Below are 21,039 nucleotides of genomic sequence, written 5' to 3' on the forward strand. Positions count from 1 at the left end.
TCTGGCAGATAATTTTTTTATACCATTTTGTAACTAAATTCAAACTAACTATGTAGGATGATCTTACATTTTTATTGGCTTTAGTTTCCCTAGTTCTTTAAAGCCTGGATGCATTTTGTTTGTTTGTTTTTAGTATTTAATTTTCAATTGTCTCTAGGTGTTTTGGCTAGTATCTTTGAGCAGTTTCCTTAAGGGAACTTGTGTTTTTGACCTGAGTCTTTGATATCTAAGAACAACTTTATGTTGCTTTCATATAAATATCCATTTGGCCCAAGTCAGAAATGTATTATTATATCCTTTTTCTTTCAAGAATCTGTTTTTTTAATTTTTCATTTTCAATTATTATGGATGCATGTTAGTTGTACATATTTATGGGGTATATGTGATATTTTGCTACAAACATAAAATGTGTAATAATCAAATCATGGTAATTGGGTGATATGGTTTAGTTCTGTGTCCCCGCCCAAATCTCATATCCAATTGTAATCCCCACATGTTGAAGGAGGGGCCTGGTGGGAGGTGATTGAATCATGGGGGCAAACTTCCCCCTTGCTATTCTCATATTGGAGTTCTCAGGAGATCTGGTTGTTTAAAAGTGTGTAGTACTTACCCCTTTGCTCTCTCTCTCCTGCTACCATGTGAAGACATGCTTGCTTCCCCTTCACCCTCCACCATGACTGTAAGTTTCCTGAGGCCTCCCAAGCCATGCTTCCTGTACTGCCTGTAGAACTGTGAGTCAGCTACACCTCTTTTCTTTATAAATTACCCATTCTCAATTCTTTATAGCAATGTGAGAACAGACTAGTACATTGGGGTTTCCATAACCTCAAGCATTTATCCTTTTTTTGTGTTAGAAACATTCCAATTCCACTCTTAGTTATTTTTAACTATACAATAAATTATTGTTAATTTACTATAGTTGCCCCATTGTGCTACCAAACACTAGATCTTACTCCTTCTATGTAACTGTATTTTTTACCCACTAACCATCCCCTTTCTGCCCCCCTTTCCACTACCCTTTCCAGCCTCTGCTAACCACCATTCTATTATATGCTCTACCTCCATGAGCTCAAATTTTTTGGAGCTCCTGTATATGAGTGAGAACATGAAATATTTGTCTTTTTGTGCCTGGTTTATTTTATTTAACATAATATCCTCCAGTTCCATCCATGTTGTTTCAAACAACAGGATTTCTTATCCATTCATCTGCTGATGGACACAGGTTTATTCCATATCTTGGTTATTGTAAGTAGTGCTGCAATAAACATGGGAATGCAGATATCGCTTTGATATACTGATTTTCTTTTTTTTGTTTTGGATATGTACCCATCAGTGGGATTACTGATATAAGATGGTTTGATTTTTAGTTTTTTGAGGAACATCCATATTGTTTTCCAAAATGGCTGTGCTAATTTGCATTCTCACCAACAGCTTGCAAGGGTTCCCCTTTCTGTACATCCTCACCAGCAATCATTATTGCCTTTTTCATAAAAGCCATTTTAACTGGGGTGAGATTATATCTTATTGTAGTTTTCACTTGCATTTCTCTGATGACGAATGATGTTGAGCATTTTTTCATATATGTGTTGGCTATTTGTACATCCTTTTCTGAGAAATATCTATGCAGTTCCTTTGCCATTTTTAAATTGGATTTTTTTTCTGTTGAGTTGTTTGAGCTCCTTGTATATTCTTGTTATTAATCCCTTGTCAGATGGGTAATTTGCAAATATTTTCTCCCATTCCGTGGATTGTCTCTTTACTTTATTGATCGTTTCCTTTTCTGTGCTTGATGTAATCCCATTTGTCCATTTTTGCTGTGAGATCTCAGGAAATCTTTGCCCAGCCCAATGTCCTGGAGTGTTTCCTCAATATTTTCTTATAATAGTTTCATCGTTTGAGGTCTTAGATATAAGTATTTAACCTATTTTGATTTAATTTTTGTATATAGCATGAGACAGGCATCTAGTTTCATTCTTCTGCTTATGGATATCCAGTTTTCCCAGCATCATTTATTGAAGAGACTGCCTTTTCCCCAATGTATGTTCTCAGCACCTTTGTCAAAAATAAGTTGGCTGTAAATGTGGGAATTTACTTCTGGGTTCTCTATTCTCTTCCATTGGTCAATGTGTCTGCTTTTATGCCTGTCCCATGCTTTTTTGGTTACTATAGCTTTGTAGTATGATTTAAAGTCAGATAATGTGATGCCTCCAGCTCTATTCTTTTTGCTTAGGATAGCTGTGATGGTTAATACTGAGTGTCAACTTGACTGGATTGAAGGATGCAAAGTGTTGATCCTGGGTGTGTCTGTAAGGGTGTTGCCAAAGGAGATTAACACTTGAGTCAGTTGAATCTGTAGATTGCATTGGGTGGTATGGGCATTGTAACAATATTGATTCTTCCCATCTATGAACATGGAGTATCTTTCCATTTTTTGTGTCCTCAATGTCTTATAGCTTTCATTGTAGATAACTTTCACTTCTTTGGTTAAGTTTATTCCTAGGCATTTTGTTTTATTTCTAGCTATGATAAATTGGATTACTTTCTTGATTTCTTTTTCATATTGTTCATTGTTGGCATATAGCAATGCTACTTATTTTAGTACACGGATTTCATATCCTGAAACTTTACTATTTATCAGTTGTGATAGTTTTTTATGGGATCTTTAGTGTCTCCTAAATATAAGATATCATCTGCAAACAAGGATAATTTGACTTCTTCCATTACAGTTTGAATGTCCTTTATTTCTTTCTCATGTCCAATTACTCTGACTAGAATTTCTAGTATTATGTTGAATAAAAGTGGTGAAAGTGGGCATGCTAGTCTTGTTCCAGATCTTAGAGAAAAGGCTTTCACTTTTTCCTAATTCAGTATGATACTAGCTGCCAGTCTATTGTATATTGCTTTTATTGTGTTGAGATATGTTTCTTCCATACCCAGGTTTTTGGGAATTTTTATCATGAAGGATGTTGAATTTTATTGAATGCTGCTTTGGCATCTATTGAAATGATCATATTGTTTTTTTCCTTCATTCTGTTCAGATGATGTGTCACATTTATTGATTTGCATATGTTGAACCACCCTTACATCCCTGGGATGAATTTCACCTGATCATGATGAATAATCTTTTTAGTGTGTTGTTGAATTTGATTTGCTAGCATTATATTGAGGAATTTTGCATCTATGTGTATTAGATATATTGGCCCGTAGCTTTCTTTCTTTGTTGTGTCTTTCTGCTTGTGGTATCAGGATAACACTGGTCTCATAGAATAAGTTTGGAAGTATTCCTTCCTTCTTGATTTTTTGGAATAGCTTGAGTAGGATTGCTATTAATTCTTCTTTAAGTGTTTGGTAGAGTTTAGCAGTGAAGCCATCAGGTCCTGTCCATAATTATTTATTTATTTATTTATTTTGGACAGAGTGTTGCTCTGTTGCCCTGGCTGGAGTGCAGTGGTGCGATCTCAGCTTACTGCAACCCTTGCCTCCCAGGTCCAAGTGAGTCTCCTGCCTCAGCCTCCCATGTAGCCGGGATTACAGACATGTGCCACCATACCTGGCTAATTTTTGTATTTTTAGTAGAGACGGGGGACGGGGTTTCACCATGTTGGTCCGGCTGGTCTCGAGCTCCTGATCTCAAGTGATCTGCCCACCTTGGCTCCCCAAATTGCTGGGATTACAGGTGTGAGCCACCACGCCCAACCATGTCCTGGCCATTTATTTGATGGGAGACTTTTTATTACTGCTTCAATCTGGTTACTTGCTATTGGTCTATTCCGATTTTGTATTTCTTCATGGCTCTATCTTTGTAGGTTGCATATGTCTAGGAATTTGTCCATTTCTTCTAGGTTTTCCAGTTTATTGACATATAGTTATACATAATGGTCTCTAATGATTCTTTGAATTTCAGCAGTATCAGTTGTAACATCTCTTTTTTATACGTGATTTTATTTATTTGGGTCTTCTTTTTTTTCTTAGTCAGGCTAAAGATGTGTCCATTTTACTTATCTTGTCAAAAAAATTCATTTTGTTGATTTTTTCTATTTTTATCTCAATTTCATTTATTTCTGCTCTGATTTTTATTAATTCTTTTCTTCTACTAATTTTGGGTTTACTTTGCTCTTGCTTTTCTAGTTCTTCAAGAGATATTATAAGGTTGTTTATTTGAGGTTTTTCTACTTTTTCGATACAGGCATTTATTGCAATAAACTTTCCTCTGAGTACCATTTGTGCAGTGTTCCATAGGTTTTGGAATGTTGTGTTTGCATTTTCATTTATTTCAATAAATTTTTAAGGTTTCTTTTTAATTTCTTCAATGACTTAACGTTCATTCAGGAGCATATTAGTCTTTTCTTGCATTGCTATAAAGAAATACCTGAGACTGAATAATTTATAAAGAAAGGAGATTTAATTGGCTCATGGTTTTGCAGTCTTTACATGAAGCATGGTGCTGGCATCTCCTCAGCTTCTGGAAAGGCCTCAGGAAGCTTATAATCATGGTGGAAGGTGAGAGGAGAGCAGGAATGTCACATGGCCAGAGGAAAAGCAAGAGAGAGAGAGCATAGGGTAGGGAAGGAGCCACACACTTTTAAATGACCAGATCTTGTGTGAACTGAGAGCAAGAGTTCACTTATCACCAAGAGGATGGCTCAAGCCATTCATGAGTGATCTACCCCCATAATCTAAACACTTCCCACCAAGCCCCAACTCCAACATTGGGGATTACAATTTAACATGAGATTGGGTCAGGGAAAAATACCCAAACTATATCTAAGAGCATATTGTTTGATTTCCATGTGTTCATATAGTTTCCAAAGTTCCTCTTGTTATTGATTTCTAGTTTTATTCCATTGTGGTCAGAAAAGATACTGGATATAATTTTTTTTTAATTTTTGAGACTTGTTTTGTGGCCTAACATATGGTCTATCCTTGGGAATATTTCATGTGCTGAGGAGAAGGATATGTATTCTGCAACTGTTGGATGAAATGTTCTGTAGATGTCTGTTAGGTCCATTTGGTCTATAGTGCAGATTGTCTGATTTTTTTTTCTTGATTTTCTGTCTAGATGATCTTTCCAATGCTGAAAGTGGGATACTGAAGTCCCTGGCTGTTACTATATCGGGGTCTCTCTCTCTCTCTCTCTTTAGCTCTAATAATATTTGCCTTATATGTCTGGATGCTCCAGTGTTGACTGCTATATCCTCTTGCTTAATTGACCCCTTTGTCATTATATAATGACCTTCTTTGTCTCTTTTTACAGTTTTGTTCCTGAAATCTATTTTATCTGATATAGATATAACTAATTCTGCTCTTTTTTGGGGGGTTTTATTTGCATGGAATACCTTTTTCCATCCTTAAGGCTCTGTTATGTGTTTTTAAAATCGTCTTCAAATAGTATCTTGGTGAAATTTATAGTCATTCATATCATTATTTCTTTATGGAGAGGGTTTGTGTCCATTAGTTTTAGGAGATATTTTGATAAGATAAAATGGGATTCTTATACAATTTATTTGTCATTGATATGTAAACATTTTACTGAAAAAAAAAAACGTAGATTTGGAGTCTTCCATTGTTTTTCTCCTCCTTCTTCTCCTCCTTGCTTTTCCCTGCTCCTTCCTCTTTTTTGTAGTGAGAACATTTTGTTCTATTAAATCACACTTTGCGCCTTAGTTCCTCAGGAACACATACTATATTAATCCATTTTCACGTGGCTGATAAAGATATACCCAAGACTGGGTAATTTATAGAGAAAACGAGGTTTAATGGACTCATGTTCCATGTAGCTGAGGAGGCCTCACAATCATGGTGGAAGGTGAAAGGCAGACAAGCAAAAAAATGAAATCCAAGTGAAAGCAGAAACTCTTTACAAAAACATCAGATCTTGATCTTGTGAGACTTAGTCACTATCCCGAGAACAGTATGGGGTAAACCACCCCCATGATTCAATTATTTCCCACTGGGTCCCTCCCACAACACATGGGAATTAGGGGAGCTACAATTCAGGATGAGATTTGGATGGAGACACAACCAAACCATATCGCATACTGTTCAAGAGATTGCATTTTGACAGTCAGTCTCTTTATTTGTCAATCGTGAGTAAAGATGAAGAAAAATTGTCTTTGCTTCTGTATTTAGAGAGAACTTCTTATGCTTGACCTGTACCTCACTAATTAATTTTACAACATTTTCAAGTCTACTATGTACTGTTGCCAGCACGGCTTTCAATTTGGTGACCTTGTATTTCATTTGTACGTGGTCTTTCTTTATCTTGTCCCATTAACTACTTATAATTTCATCTGCTATTAGTTTATAAATGTACATTATCTTCTTTTACATGGTTAAGTACATGAATCAGATGTTTGAAGTTTTTCTTCTGCTGTTTTATATAGCATGTTTATGTAAGTGGAACACCTTTCTTCTGTGCATTTAGGTAATTGCTTCTACATGTCTATGCTTCAAGGTTTTTAATAGGTCATATGTTGAATGGTCTCTGTTTACACTATCCATACACAAAAGGATTCACAAAGGCCAAGGACTGAAGTATATTCCAAATGCTTGGATAACCATAGGCTCTGTGAAAGATCAAGGTAGGGCTCTATGATAGCATCCCAGGAAGTCACCCAGTTCCAGAGCAGACAAGCAAAGCTACTCAATATAATGTGAGTTGAGAGAACCTTTGAGGGTGAATTAAGGACAACAGTGAGGAATGTGACCATGGAAGTTATACTAATGTTCAGTCTTAAGAGGCAGCACCCCCTCACCTGAATCCCTCTTGCATTAACCCCACAAGATCAATCAGTTCTATCATAGGGTCAAAACTGAAAGGGTCTGGTTGAGTGGGCTGGAGGAAGCAAAAGCAGAACAGAGAGAATCTTTTTCCATACTTTGTTCTCTCTACCTGGTCCATCCTCAGCAAGGGATGGTCAGCAAGATTACTCCATGCTGATAGCAGCAGGCTGGTTTCCTACTGGAGCCACTGGAAAACCTTCTTCCTCATCCCTTCTTTCTTCACCCTTGTCCCAAGTCAGTGTGGCTCTCATTACTCCAGATTGTGGGCATCTGTGGTGAAGAATGTCTGCCTACTTCCTGGGCCAATTCTTTTCCCTGTGGACACGGCAGTCTGCTGGTCATCAGTGGTGTTATCACTTGGCTCCATGGAAGTGAATTTGGCAGAAATCCTTCCAGTTTCTGGTGTGTGGTTACTTTTCACGCTTAGTTTCTGGTACTGTTGTAGAGGTTCCATGCAGACTAAGGCTACTTGCAGAGAGATGATGGTAGAGGAGGGTTCAAGGCATCAGTGCCTTCATTGCCATCTTGCCTTGAAGTGCAGCTAATTGCATTTTGTGATGTGGCTCTTTTGGGCATAGAGTGAACTCGTTTATTCAAGACCCCCTTTCATATTAGTTATAAATCATTATCCATGTGTAATGGGTACATGTGCCTCCCTTTTTCCTTTCTTTTCTAGCCAAGTAGTGACTCACCAAAAAGCGCTGAGAATCCCTTGAATTAGGATGTTTAAGTCTAAAAGTGGATGAGAACTTTATGAGACCCTTATATATAAATATTATTAAGATTTATAAATCGGTTCTAGAAACTAGAACAAAATAAACAAGCACTCGTTTGTTTTTCTAAATCCAATCCAATCCTAAGCCCCTCCTGCCTGCACATACTGGGGCTCTCCTCCCCACCACCACCTTCCCATTTGGTGAAAGGGTGTGGTCCTTGGTCTCTGGTGGTTCCCATGGTTACTGATGCACTTCCTGTTAGGGAGCAATGGTTGGTGCAATGACATCTGTCAAACACTGCTCTAGTGATGGGCCACACAGATGTCCCTCAAGGTGTTCCTCTCACCAACTGCAGGCTTAGCCACATGCTGCTGCTTTCGAGGCCACAGGGCTTAATGATCAGTCACCAGAGATAGCTGCATGCAAGTTCTCTGCCAGCCCCAGGTGGAAGGTTTTCTAAGAAAGGTCGAGTGGCTGTATTTTTATATTCAATTCAACAAACGTTTATTGAAAGCTGCCTATAGGCCAGGCACTGTGACAAGATTTGAGGATTTAAAGATGAATAACAATTTCTGTTGCCAAAAATTTATAATCTCAGTGGGGTGGAAGTGGAATGCATATAAACATAATAATCAGTATTACAAATCAGAATTTGATAAACCCCCTTAGACACAGTGCAAAGGAAGGATGTTTGCAGTGTGTCTTCTTCCAAAATGTGACTTGAATCTGTACTTGGCTGCATCTCTGCTGATTCTGCCCTGTCAGAGGCACCATCCTTTCTCTCCTGGAGAACTTAGGGTTTCCTCACCATTCCTCTGCCATTGCACCCCTGCCCTCATGACATGTTCTTTGTACATACAGCAGTCTCAGTGATATTGGGGATTCCTTTAAAAATCAAATCAGGATCAGGCATGGTGGCTCATGCTGGTAATCCCAGCACTTTGGGAGGCCAAAGAAGGAGGATCACCTGAGATCAAGAGTTCAAGACCAGCATGGCCAACATGGTGAAACTCCATCTCTACAAAAATATAAAAATTAGCCAGGCATGATGGTGGGTGCCAGTAATCCCAGCTACTCAGGAGGCTGAGGCAGAGAATCACTTGAACCCAGGAGGCAGAGGTTGCAGTGAGCTATCACGTGATTGCACTTCAGCTTGGGCAACAAAGTGAGACACCGTCTCATAAAAAAACAAAAAAAAAGCAAATCAGGCCTGTAATCCCAGCACTTTGGGAGGCCAAGGTGGGAGCATCACTTGAGATCAAGAGTTCAAGACCACCCTGGATAGCATAGTGAGACCCCCATCTCTACCAAAAATACAAAAAATTAGCCGGGCGTGGTGGCACATGCCTGTAGTCCCAGCTACTCCAGAGGCTGAGGTGAGAGGATGGCCTCAGCCCGGTGGAGGTAGGGGTTGCAGTGAGCCGAGATTGTGCCACTTCACTCTAGCCTGGGTGACACAGCAAGCCTTGACTCAAAACAAAATGAAACAAAACTTTAAAAAAAAAAAAAGCAAGTCAGAACCTACCACACTTCTGCTTAAACACTGCAGTGGCTTCTCACTGCATTTAGAATAAGATCCAAACTCCTGACTATGGCCTGAAAGGCTGAGTATGATCTATCCCCACCTACCTTTCTAGCCTTCCCGCTTCCCCACTTCCTCTCCCTCGGGCTCTCCAGGCCTGTTTCCTCTCCCGTCTCTTGACTGGGCCCTTCTCATTCTCCAAATGGCAGGAATGAGGCCTCTTCAGAGAGGTCACCCCGTCTGCCATTCAGGCTTCCCATCCATTATTTTTTCTCGACATCCTTTGGTTTTTTTCAAGGATCCCCTCAAATTTGTGATGATGTATTTGTCTACCTGTTTGTTTCTTTCCACTGGACTGTGAACCACCCCTGGCTTGCTTTTCGCTGTACACCTATAGGCCTGGCACTCATTCAGTGCTTAGCATATAATTTTTTAATTAAGACTGCCTTAGTCCCACAGGTGGAGAACAATTTCAGCAGGTGAGTTAAGGGCATGAGGAAACGGCCCTTGAGCAGAAGTAATGACGTAGGCAAATTGTCAAAGGAGAGGTTCCCTGGCATATTTGTAGAAGAAAGTAGACCCATATGTCTGAACCCAGCACACAGTTCACTTATGGTGGTTTTGAAATCTGCCCTGGAATTTTCATGCATCTTTTAAATTTTTGGTTTATTTTTTCAAGAAATAAATGTTTTCTTTATTTTTTCAATGAGGGCAATGTTTATTAAGAACAGCACATAAGGTAGAAAAGAAGGTTGGTTTCTAATCTTGGTTCATCTCCCCCACTGACCTTGAGTTTTAAAAGCATAGAGAGCACGATCTTCTGTGGGTCTCCACTGTCATAGAGCCCTGGTGAGAATCATAAGCAGATGTAGTAAAAAGTGCTTCTTTCATATCAGCAGGTGGTTCTGTAGTATTTGCATCCATAGACTTCTATGCAGCATCCTTTCTGTTACTTACTCTTTTCTTTTTTAATCAAAACAGTCCATTGAAAAAATAATGTTGATTACAACAATGAATTCTGTTTATTTAAATGGTGGAAGGCAATGTTATCCTGGAGATATAATTCTGTGAAGTTTTGATTCAGGAAAGTCCAGCCCAGCCCTTGCATCTCTTTCTCGGCTCTGGGTCCATTCTTTATGCCAGCTGAGATGTTTATTTTATGTATGAAACAGCTCCCACCTACCTACAACTGCTGATTAAAAGCTCAGAATAATGAAAACTGCACAGTCGAAACTTGGCTGTTGGCTATAGTTATTATGCAACTCTTAACATTTTCCTTTTGTTCCTGTCAATAATATAACATTCTCAGTTTTTTATTTCAGGGCTAACTCTTCGAATACACTAAAATTTGTTGCACTAGTATTTTTTAATGGCTGAGCTAAATTACTTCTTAAAGTTCAGATTATATGCTTTTGGGAGGAATAAGAAAATGTAGTGTCCATGCAATAGCATCATTCAGACTGTCTGTGAACAGCTAAATGGAGATAAGAGTACAAAGGTCCCACCATGGGCCTTCAATTTTTGTCTTTAAGCAGACTGCTCACCATGCCTTGATAGAAATAGCAAATATAGGGCCAGGCATGTTGGCTCACGCCTGTAATCCCAGCACTTTGGGAGGCTGAGGTGGGTGAATCACCTGAGGTCGGGAGTTCAAGACCAGCCTGACCAACATGGAGAAACCCCGTCTCTACTAAAAATAAAAAAGTAGCCAGACCTGGTGGCAGATGCCTATAATCCCAGCTATTCGGGAGGCTGAGGCAGGAGAATTGCTTGAACCCAGGAGGCGGAGGTTTGTGGTGAGCCAAGATTGCGCTATTGCACTCCAGCCTGGCAACAGAGTGAAACTCCATCTCAAAAAAGAAAAGAAAAGAAAAGAAATAGCAAATATAACAAGAGACATAGTGTAAGTGATAAAATGCAGCATATTCCAATGGCGGGATGATTCACAGCAATTAGGAGACCCCTAGTGGGGTTTCTTAGACAAATGATAACTCTCTTCCTACCCACTCATCTCAATTTCTGAATTTCTAATGTTAGAGGAGTCTTGCACGCTTGCCTGAAATCAATTAGTGGCCCTACACTGCAGTGCGCCTGTCTGAGCAAACAAGTACATCAGCCACAGTGCCCTGAGTTATCGAGTTATGGGGGCAGAACTCTAGAGGTCTTCTAGGTGTCTTGTGAGTGAGGGAGTGGGCATGCGCAGAACTTCCTGGGAGTCTCTTTCATAAGAGAGGGACAGAACACCATGAAGGTCATCAAGGCAAAGACTGAAGGTTGGGTTGGGGTACCACCAAAGGAAGGGAAATGATTTGAAGAGGAGACCAGGCTAACTAAGGTCACATTTGGCTCTGTCCCTATTTTTCTGATGGGTGGCCCTCAGAGAGAGTCACCATTAAATTAGGGGACCTTTCGACCAGATGGGTAGTCAAGAAAGGCTTTGCATAAAAGGGATGTTGTACAAGCATATATTCCCAGCACTGTAGCAAATAGCTATACTCCACAAACACTTGATGATTCGTTCAGCGTATGAAATGGGCACTTTGAAGGTATAACCACACACACATGCACACAAATTCACAAGCTACAATTCCATGATTTGTTAATATAGGAAAAAATGTGTGTATGGATGCGTGTACATTTGTTTTTGTTTGTAATTGCTTCTCCTAGAACTCTTTATTGATACAGAGAAAAAAGTAAATTAGTTTATGAGGTGGAGGGTTAGTTAGGAAAACTTTCCAGGGGAGGTGATGTCTGAGTAAGGTTTTAAGGAATGACTAGAATTTGCAAGACGGACAAGGAATGGAGGAGGGTTGGCAAGAAGGAGTGGTGTGTGTATAGGCACTGAGATAGTGCTACAGGGTGAATGTCTGCCTCCTCCCCCAATTCATATGTTGAAGCCCTAACCCCCAATGTGATTGTATTAAGAGGTGGGCTGGTGGAGAGGTAATTAGGTTTGGATAAAGCCATGAGTGTGGAGCCCCATGATGAGACTAGTGCCCTTTTAGGAAGAGGAAGAGACACCAGAGCTTTGTGTCTCTGCCTGTCATGTGAGGACACCACAAGAAGACAACTATGTACAAGACAGGAAGAGAGCCCTCACCAGAACCTAGCCACACCAGCACCCTGCTGTCAGACTTCCAGCCTCCAGAACTGTGAGAAATGAATTTCTGTTGGCTAAGCCACCTAGTCTATGGTATTTTGTTATGGCAGCTGAAGCTGACTAAGGGGGTAGTTAGAAAAGCTTTTTAGAGGGTAGTTAGGAAGGCTTTTGTGACAGAGCTACCACAGTAGGATATCTGAATAAGGTTTTAAAGAATGAATAGAATTTGCCAGGCAGACAAGGAATGGAGGAGAGTCGGCAAGAAGGAAAAGTGTATATGAAGGTAACAAACAACATTTAGAATTTGAGAAAGCCATTTTGTGTGGCTAAAGTGTGCTACATTAATTTCTTATTGCTGCTGTAACAAACTATCAAAACTTAGTAGCATAAAACAAAGTTTATTTTCTTGTAATTCTGAAAATCAAAGGTCTGACATGGGTCTCACTGAGCTTGAAGTGTTGGCAGGCTGTGTTACTTTGGGGGCCTTAGGGGAGAATCTGTTGCCTTACCTTTTCTAGCTTCTATGGGTCACATACATTACCTGGCTTGCAGCCCCCTCCTGCATCTTCAAAGCCAGCAGCATAGCGTCTTCGTATTTCTCTCTGACTCTGATTTCCTGCCTACCTCTTCCACATTTAAAGGACCATTGTGATTGTGTTGCACCCACATAGATAGTCCAGGATAATCTGCTTATATTAAGGTCAGCTGACTAGCAACCTTAATTCCATCTGCAACCCTATTCCCTCATGCCATGCAATGGAACATATTCACAAGTTCCGTGGATTCCGTGGACATATTCAGGGAGGCCATTATTCTGCATACCACATATGCAATGCAAGAAATTGAGGGCGACCGTAAAGAGAAAAATTGGCATGACCCATCATCCCTAGGTGGAAAAGATCATCCATTCCAAAGGGACCTATCATCTGACATTTAAAAATAAATAGAGGTGTGAAGGTACTGGAGATTTGCCTAAGGTTTAATGGGTATGTTTCTGTTGACCATTGGTTCATAAACCCAAAACTTGGTGGCTTAAAACAGTAATGATTTATGATTTCTCATGATTCTGAGGGTTGGCTGGTGATTCCGCTGCTGGTTTCACCTGGGCTCATTCATAAACTACATTGGCTGAGCTGGAAGGTCCAAGATGGCTTTGCATTATCCAGCACTTGGTGGCAGCCATTGGCAGGGCTGCCTCAGTGGTTTTCAATGCGAATTCTCATCCCCTGCTGGGCTAGGCCACTTTCCTCACATGGCGGTCTTGTGGCAGCATTCCAACAGCAAGAAGGTAGAACTGCAGGGCCACTGGAGACCTAGACTCTAGACCTCACACAGCATCACCTCCACCACATTCTTTTGGGCGAAGCAGTCAGAGCTTAGCATTAATTCAAGAGGAAGGGAAATAGATTTCACCTCCTGATGGGAGTTGCTGCCGTGGCCTTATTTTATCCAGTGCAGGCTGTAAAGGTAGGAGTTTTTGTTATGAGAGTGGAATTTTGAAATTTGAGATTTCAGAGGCAAAATGTTTCTGGATGACAACAATATCCAGCACGTGTCCAAAAGGATGGATGGCTCAAGTAAAATGTGGTAAAGATCACTGGCACTGAAGGAGAGAAGAAATGGTGAGACTAGGATGTGGGCTGCACCATCCCGTAGGCCCAAGAACGCTGTGTGGGCAGGGAGTGTGGAGGAGTGGCCTGAAGTCCAGGAGAGGACAGCAATAATAGCGGGCAGGTATAGGATGATCAGACCAGATTGCGTGATTCTGTAGACCATGAAGAGCATGATCACGCTTTTCTAGGTCAGCCTTGTGAGTGGTGGGGACCAGAACCACTCCACCATGCCCTTCACTTCCCCACCTGCACTGTCTTGTTTATTTAACAGTTTTTCAAATAAGCTTGTCCCTTCTGACTTCTGAATACTGTGCAAGTGGATTCATCGGGTATTGGTGAAAATATGAAATAACGTTCAAGTCAGTTTTGAGTAAGATGACAGAGCTGCCATAGTAGCAGATTACCAGTGTCCATTCTTTCAAGCTTTTCTTTTCTTTTGCTTTTTCTACCTTCCTTGTCTCCTCAGGTATGTATCTAAGTATGAGAGGGTCTCCATATCGATCAGCAGGATTTATAGTGGTGACATTTATTAATGTTGTTAAATGAATAATACTTATTACTCTCATTCTAGGTAAACAAAAATCAGAAACCAGACAGTCATCATCCAGATGGTCCTAAGAGTACACTCAACCATCAGAATGCTAGATATGAATAAATTAGAGCCTATAACAAGTGGAGAAGGATAAAATTGCATATTTTTATAATTACTACCATAATTTAATGTTTCTTTGTTTATGTGTAACAAACGAACAAATGATTTACAACAATGCAACTGTAGCATGAGTTTCCATCCTTGGCTGTGATTTCACATTCTTAAAATGCTTTTTAGAGTACCACAAGAGAAATTTCTACTCTGAATAAAAGATTTTCAGTATTTGGAAATTCAGTGAATGCTTCCTGGAAATTCCATATCTGCTGCAAGTGATCTGGGCCCTGAATATTTAACTCTGCCCTGCCTTTTATTTTCCCTTACATATTATCCCTTTTGCACAAGGGTCAGCACCTTTGGCAGTCACTTTGGTCTTGAGCGGACTGCTAGGGATTAGAAGACCCACGGATGTTATTCTCACCTTTGACACAGAAATTCTTCTTAGGACTACCCATGAAATGTGTCTAAAAATAAGTGAAGCAATGATAGTTTTTGTAATCATAGCCTTAATACAAAACTAGAAGGGCTTCTGTTACTCTTGAAGTAAACTTCAGTGAAAGCGACACAGCCATTCCGTCAGTGCTGCTATGATTCAACTTATTTGCGGGATTCCTTCTTGGGGGCTGCTATCAGGGCTAGTTTGCAAGCCTACCAGAAAACTAATTCTGTATTATTAGTGTCCTATTCTCCATTTTTACTAAGTCTAAACATTCTCCCAAATTTTAGGGATTGGCTCTATATGACAATTATCTATCAAAAATAAATAAATAAATAAAATTCACCCTTAAAAGAGTAAGGTTTCCCACCACTGAGGACGTTTAAAGTAATGAACCTCCATTTCCAAAGTTGTGAGACTCCAGCTAGAACCTGTTTTTCTGATTCAGGCTGCTACCCCATGCTAATGTAACCAGAAACTTGTCAAAGAGGGTTAAGTATTACCATTTTTATTCTGGAATTGAGAAATGCCTCAGGCAAGCATTTTTAACCCATCTTTCCAACTCTATTATCTTCTCATTAACTGTGACCTCCTCCCTGCCACCTCCACACCCAAAACTTTTTCTGTCTTCTTTGCTTAAGATCAGCTACACCACATCTTGTTTCTGTGTTCTTTAATTTTCAGTGAGTTACTGTTTGGTTAATTCTTCCAAGTTGTATCCTTTTTATAGATCTTTGTCGTTATTAGGTTTATGAGTTTGCATCTAATTCTGGCCTTCCACCTGACTCAATTTTGTTGTCATCTGAAGGCATTTGTCTTCAGCATCATGATTATAATTTTTGAAACCATCAGTGTGTCAGGTATGGCACTGAGGACTTAATTCATCAGTCCACCTAATCCGCACAACAGCCTTAGGAGATGAGTATTTTTATGATACCCACTTAACAGATGAGGAGACTGAGGCTCAGAAAGTACAAACAACTTGCCCAAAGTCCAATGACTGGAAAATGGGGGAGCTAGGATTCAAACTCACATCCTTCTAAGACAGGGTTTCACAACCTCAGCCCTGTAACATTTGGGGCTGGGTAATTCTTTGTTGTGGGGCGTTGTCCTGTGCATAACAGCAGCATCTCTGATCTTCTACCCACTAGAAGCAGAACTCCCTCCTCAACTCCCCACCAAGTGACAACCAGACACGTCTCCAGACACTGCAAAGTGTTCCTTGGGATTTGTTAAGGACCCACCAATCTAACACCAAATTCATGCTTTTGCTATGTTATACTGTTAGATGGGTAACTAAGAAAACCATAGAAGTTTAAAACTAAATTTTCAAGAAATCAATTTTAGGAGTCACCACGTCTGGCTGATCATCAGAGTTGGAAATTTTTAAAGACTCTTTTTCCCCACCCAGGATGTTCAGGATAAGTATTTATCAGGTGGACAGGTATCTGACTGTTTTATGCCTCTCCACGGTGTAGGAATTACAGATCCAATCCTAACCTAAGCACACATCTGTTCCTTGAATCACTCTACTCCATTCCTGCCAAATCGTTCTCCAGCCTCAGCTTTAACACCTCCTGTGATGGCGTTATAGTCGACAGTTCCATACCCTTCACTTTCTGAGACAGTCCATGTTCCAATAGTCCTAACTGTGAAAAAGAATTTTTCTTAATATTCTTTCTATATATCCTTGTCAATGCCCTTAATCTCATTATCCAAGTTATCATTTTTCTCAATCAGATGAATTAAACAAACACTTGAGTCCCAATTATGTATTAGGCTTTACTCTGAACAGTTTCTTTACCATAGCCATTAAAATCATTACTGACACCTTAAAAATGACCGCCCACCCACTTTTCTGAGTTTAACAATGGACTTCCATTGCTTGTCAGCCTTTTGGCTAACTAAGATCAAGTGTAGCATCTGTTCTTATTAGTTTAACAATAGACTCCCTCAAAAAGGCAATTACAATTAATTAAAATCTTAAAATCATACATGGCTGGTCTCCTGTCCAGCTGCTACTGGTAAGCAGCCTGCACCCCTGTTTGTGGAGGGTCCTGTCCCTGGGCAGACCAAGCTGGCAGGTGCTTTTTTTCTTCCTCTTGGCCTCTCATCAGCAACCCTGTTTCTTGGTTTCAGGAAGATTCCAAAGTAACTCTCCTGGTAAAATTATTCTTTGCCATATGTTCCAGATTTCTTGATGAAAACACAGAAGATAATTTTTTTGAATCTTGCTTTATTATGGGCCCTCTTAAGAATATCTTTTTTATGGCTGGGCATGGTGGCTCACGCCTGTAATCCCAGCACTTTGGGAGGCCAAGGTGGGGAGATCACTTGAGATAAGGAGTTTGAGACCAGCCTGGCCAACATGGCAACACCCCATCTCTACTAAAAATATAAAAATTAGCCAGGCATGGTGGTGGGCACCTGTAATCCCAGCTACTCAGGAGGCTGAGGCAGGTGAATTGCTTGAACCCAGCAGGCAGAGGTTGCAGTGAGTGGAGATTGCACCACTGTGCTTGTGCTCTAGCTGGGTGACAGAGTGAGATTCCATATATATATATATATATATATACACACACATATATATATTTATGAAGTATGAATTTGATTAATACAAATAAATATAAGTTAATTTGATTAAATTTAGACTTAACAGTTTACTCTTCTTTGACATCAGGTAGTCTTTCAGCCTGCACTTTTGATCATTCTCTAAGTCCCCATAACAGTTTTGAACCTAAGGAAAACTGCTTTTCAACAACAGATATTGGCTAATAGGCGATATTGTGATGAAGTAGATGCTAGCATTGCCAAGGCTGCCTATTGCCGCAATGTTGAAGTTCAGCCCTACAGGTGACCAGACTTGCTGGCAGGCCAACGTGAGTAGCCAGTAGGCTATAAATATGTGCCAGCTGTCCCGACAGTGGCTGAATGGAGCTCCAGTAGGCAGGTTGTGTTTAGAGAAAACCAAGGAGAAAATAACAGTTAACGGGAATAAACTGTTTGGGGTCAAAATAACAGTCCCATGTTTTTGTACTTGTGTGAGATATAAAAAGAAAACTTGAGTGTCAATTAGGCTTAGTACGAACTTCCAAACATTCTTGCCTGTGCTTGTGCACCTCTAAGGAAGTGGCTGGACGAAGGCAAAACTCCCTGAACCTCTCACGTCTTTGACTGCTCTGGAAAGCCTTGGTGTCCTTACTGTGGTGTTCACTCTCTTCTTACAGAGTTTTATAAATGGACGCTGACATGGACTACGAAAGACCCAATGTTGAAACTATCAAGTGTGTGGTCGTGGGTGACAATGCCGTGGGGAAGACGCGCTTGATCTGTGCCAGGGCGTGCAACACCACACTCACGCAGTATCAGCTGCTGGCCACCCATGTGCCAACCGTGTGGGCGATTGACCAGTACCGCGTGTGCCAGGAGGTAAGATGCACAGAGTGTCTTCAGCATCCCTAGGGCACATCATTGCTGGTTGCCAGTCTGATTTTTTCTAAAGGAGGAGCGTGGATAAATTGCACATTCAAAACAAAACTAACCTTTTTAGTGCCACAAGAGAAAACAAAAGCAAAACACAAACCGGAGACTGTGGCTCTGGTATCCTGAATGAGGGTTGAGACAGGTGATTCCAGGAAGGGAATTAAGACTTAGCTTAAATCCCATCAGATAGAATAAGCAAACTTAATGCAAGTGAATTGATGGCACTGAGGGTGCTGACTTGAACACGCTTCTCCTGGGGAACTTCTGACTGACACCGAGCACAGATGCTCTCTCTCTCTCCTGCAGGTCTTGGAGCGTTCTCGGGATGTTGTTGATGAAGTGAGTGTTTCTCTCAGGCTTTGGGATACTTTTGGTGATCATCACAAAGACAGACGCTTTGCATATGGCAGGTAAACCAAGACTAGTACAGCGTGGTTGAGCTTGAATGCAATTTCCTTTTCAAAACCAGCAGCTGGTTCACAAATCAACAAAAACCACATCATATGGCCTTGAAATGTGCTGGGTTCTGCACTGTGTCTAAGAAAAGAAAAAAGGAAAAAAAAAGAGTGGTATTGTTTCCTGATGTCAAGAAAAGCAGCATGCCCTGCCAATGAGGAAGTACTGTATTGAAAACAACCAGTGGTCAAGCTGGAAGGTTTGCTAGATTAGGATTCTGTAACACCCTCCAACTGTGGGCTGCTTTGATTGCTGGTTCTCTGAGTAACACTTCGCTTGCCTTCTGTTAGAATGTTTTAAGTTATTTTGGCACTTGGTCACCCTACTTCAGAAGGACTGTTTGGTCTTTTCATGACCATATTGGCAGAGTCTAATGTTATTTGCTTTGGGTTTAGTCTATTATTTTTATTAGAAGGTCATTTTTAAAAAGAAAGAAAAATATCTCCGAAGTCCTTCGCAAGACATATTTCCAAAATGAACAGAAACACTAACGTTTATTTTTTAAAAAAGGAGAAAAAAATCTAGTAATGGGAAAACTCCTCTAGAAGGACATTAATATGGGTAGGAACATGGTCAAAGTGCCTTAAAATATTTAGCAACCTCTCCTTGCCACTATAACTTAACGTCTCTCTCAATGAACGGGTTATAGCTGTTAAATTCTGGATTAATGGAGACTTTTTTTTTTTACCACTTAATTATAAATGAACACATTTCATTTTAAGTGTAGAATATAGATACCATGGCCTTGTTGTCTCTTCTTAACATCAAATATCATGTCACCTTACAGGATTTTATTAGTTAAGTACTCCAAGCCCATGAATTACTCCTTGGTATTGAGTTAAGCATTTCTGAAGATTCTTCTATTTCTCCAAGCCAGTAGCTCTCTGAACAGACTTTTATTGTCATTTATCTATGTGGCCTAAAATAATGAATAAACTGCTGAAAGAGTTTGCCCTATTCCCAGGAATTATTTCACACACTGAAAGAGTCTGTGACTTAGACCACTTTTTTTCAAGGGGACTCAGAAAGAGAGTTATGGAAGCAAAACACGATTGTAATGTCCCCTTGGTAACAAGGACTTTTGAACTTAATATCCTACATCATAGATAGTTTTCTTTTCCTTGAATTTCCTAGATTTTTTTTCTTTCTGTTATGTTCTTGATTGTTACCTTAGGTGCCATTTTGCTTTTTTCTTTTGTCCAATTGTTCTACATGTAAAAATAACAGTTATAAATGAACCTGCTTGTAACTGCTGGGCAGTCAGGTTTGTAACACCTATGGTTTTGAGGAAGCTTGATTTGATGACTTTAGGCAGTGTAAGGATAAATACAGTAGATTTCAAAGGACTTTTTTATATCCCCACTTCTAAAACAGTGTCGTGAAAATGATGAGCCTGATGATGAGTTAATGGAAATATTTGGGTTTAGAATCCAGAAAATATTTCAACAGCTCAGTGGTTTGTTGCCACTAGAAATTTATGCATTTGTCAATACCTGTGAAAAAATAACAGAAAAAAAAAGAGAAAACAACAACAATGAAATGTATTCATTTCAAACAATGAAATCTAACATGACCCCTCAGCATAAAGCTGGTGCGGTGGTAATAAAAGGGCTGCTTCATTATCTTGTGAGATTCGTGCATAGCATTTATTTAATGGCACAATGGCCTTCGTAGATCCACACTGGGCCCCGTCCAGCTCCCTGACATAGCTGGAGTCATTTTACAATACAACATGCCATACCTGCGTGTGTTCCCTCCCAACAAAAATAAGCTGCTCTTTCCTGTGACTCCATCGGTTCAAAGTGCATTGTTTTGCTCCCTTGTCTGTAACATTTGGTTCTGTCAACTGTAACCCAGTATTCCTTTGATAGAAACAGGAAGTGCTCCCCCAAGCCAAGTTTGATTCTCTGAGCAACATAGAGGGGCTTCAGGAACACTCCTGTGTTTCTGGCCACGTTCTCCTTAGGGCCTTGCTTTGTGTGCATGTTTGTACCTTGTATTTCCTCTGCCTTTTCCAATTCCTCACAGCCTCCAGGTGTCCTGACACAGACCCCACCTCTAGTTAAAGAACAAAAACCAGAGCTCCTCTCTCTTGCACTCCAGCATCTTTCTGTAAATGCTAAATATGTAATATCACATTGACGTAATGCCAAAAAGTTACATTTTTATGGAAAAACTGAGAGAAGTAGGAGTTTTTTTATTCACTATAGGTCCCTGACCAGTATATTTCCCTGCTCTGAGAGAGCTGTTTAATTTCTTAATGACTTCAAGTTTTACCTTT

General features: G+C 40.1%; 1 protein-coding gene and 1 non-coding gene across 13 annotated transcripts in view; both read left to right on the top strand.

The window, feature by feature from the left end:
- Window positions 1-21,039, top strand: part of RHOBTB1 (Rho related BTB domain containing 1) — a 132,570-nt gene that overhangs the window by 72,469 nt on the left and 39,062 nt on the right. For 9 of the 12 annotated variants that reach the window (XM_054521823.2, XM_054521821.2, NM_001159716.1 and 6 more), the window contains 2 exon segments: window positions 18,047-18,248; window positions 18,609-18,712. In XM_054521823.2, the coding sequence (XP_054377798.1) occupies window positions 18,057-18,248; window positions 18,609-18,712 (296 nt within the window). In that variant the 5' untranslated portion in view covers window positions 18,047-18,056. 12 annotated transcript variants of the gene reach the window in all.
- Window positions 16,700-16,881, top strand: LOC112135369 (U2 spliceosomal RNA). The gene has a single exon (XR_002916658.1). It is a non-coding gene; the product is annotated as a U2 spliceosomal RNA (small nuclear RNA).

Source organism: Pongo abelii, chromosome 8, assembly GCF_028885655.2.
Source record: "Pongo abelii isolate AG06213 chromosome 8, NHGRI_mPonAbe1-v2.0_pri, whole genome shotgun sequence".
NCBI lineage: Eukaryota > Metazoa > Chordata > Mammalia > Primates > Hominidae > Pongo > Pongo abelii.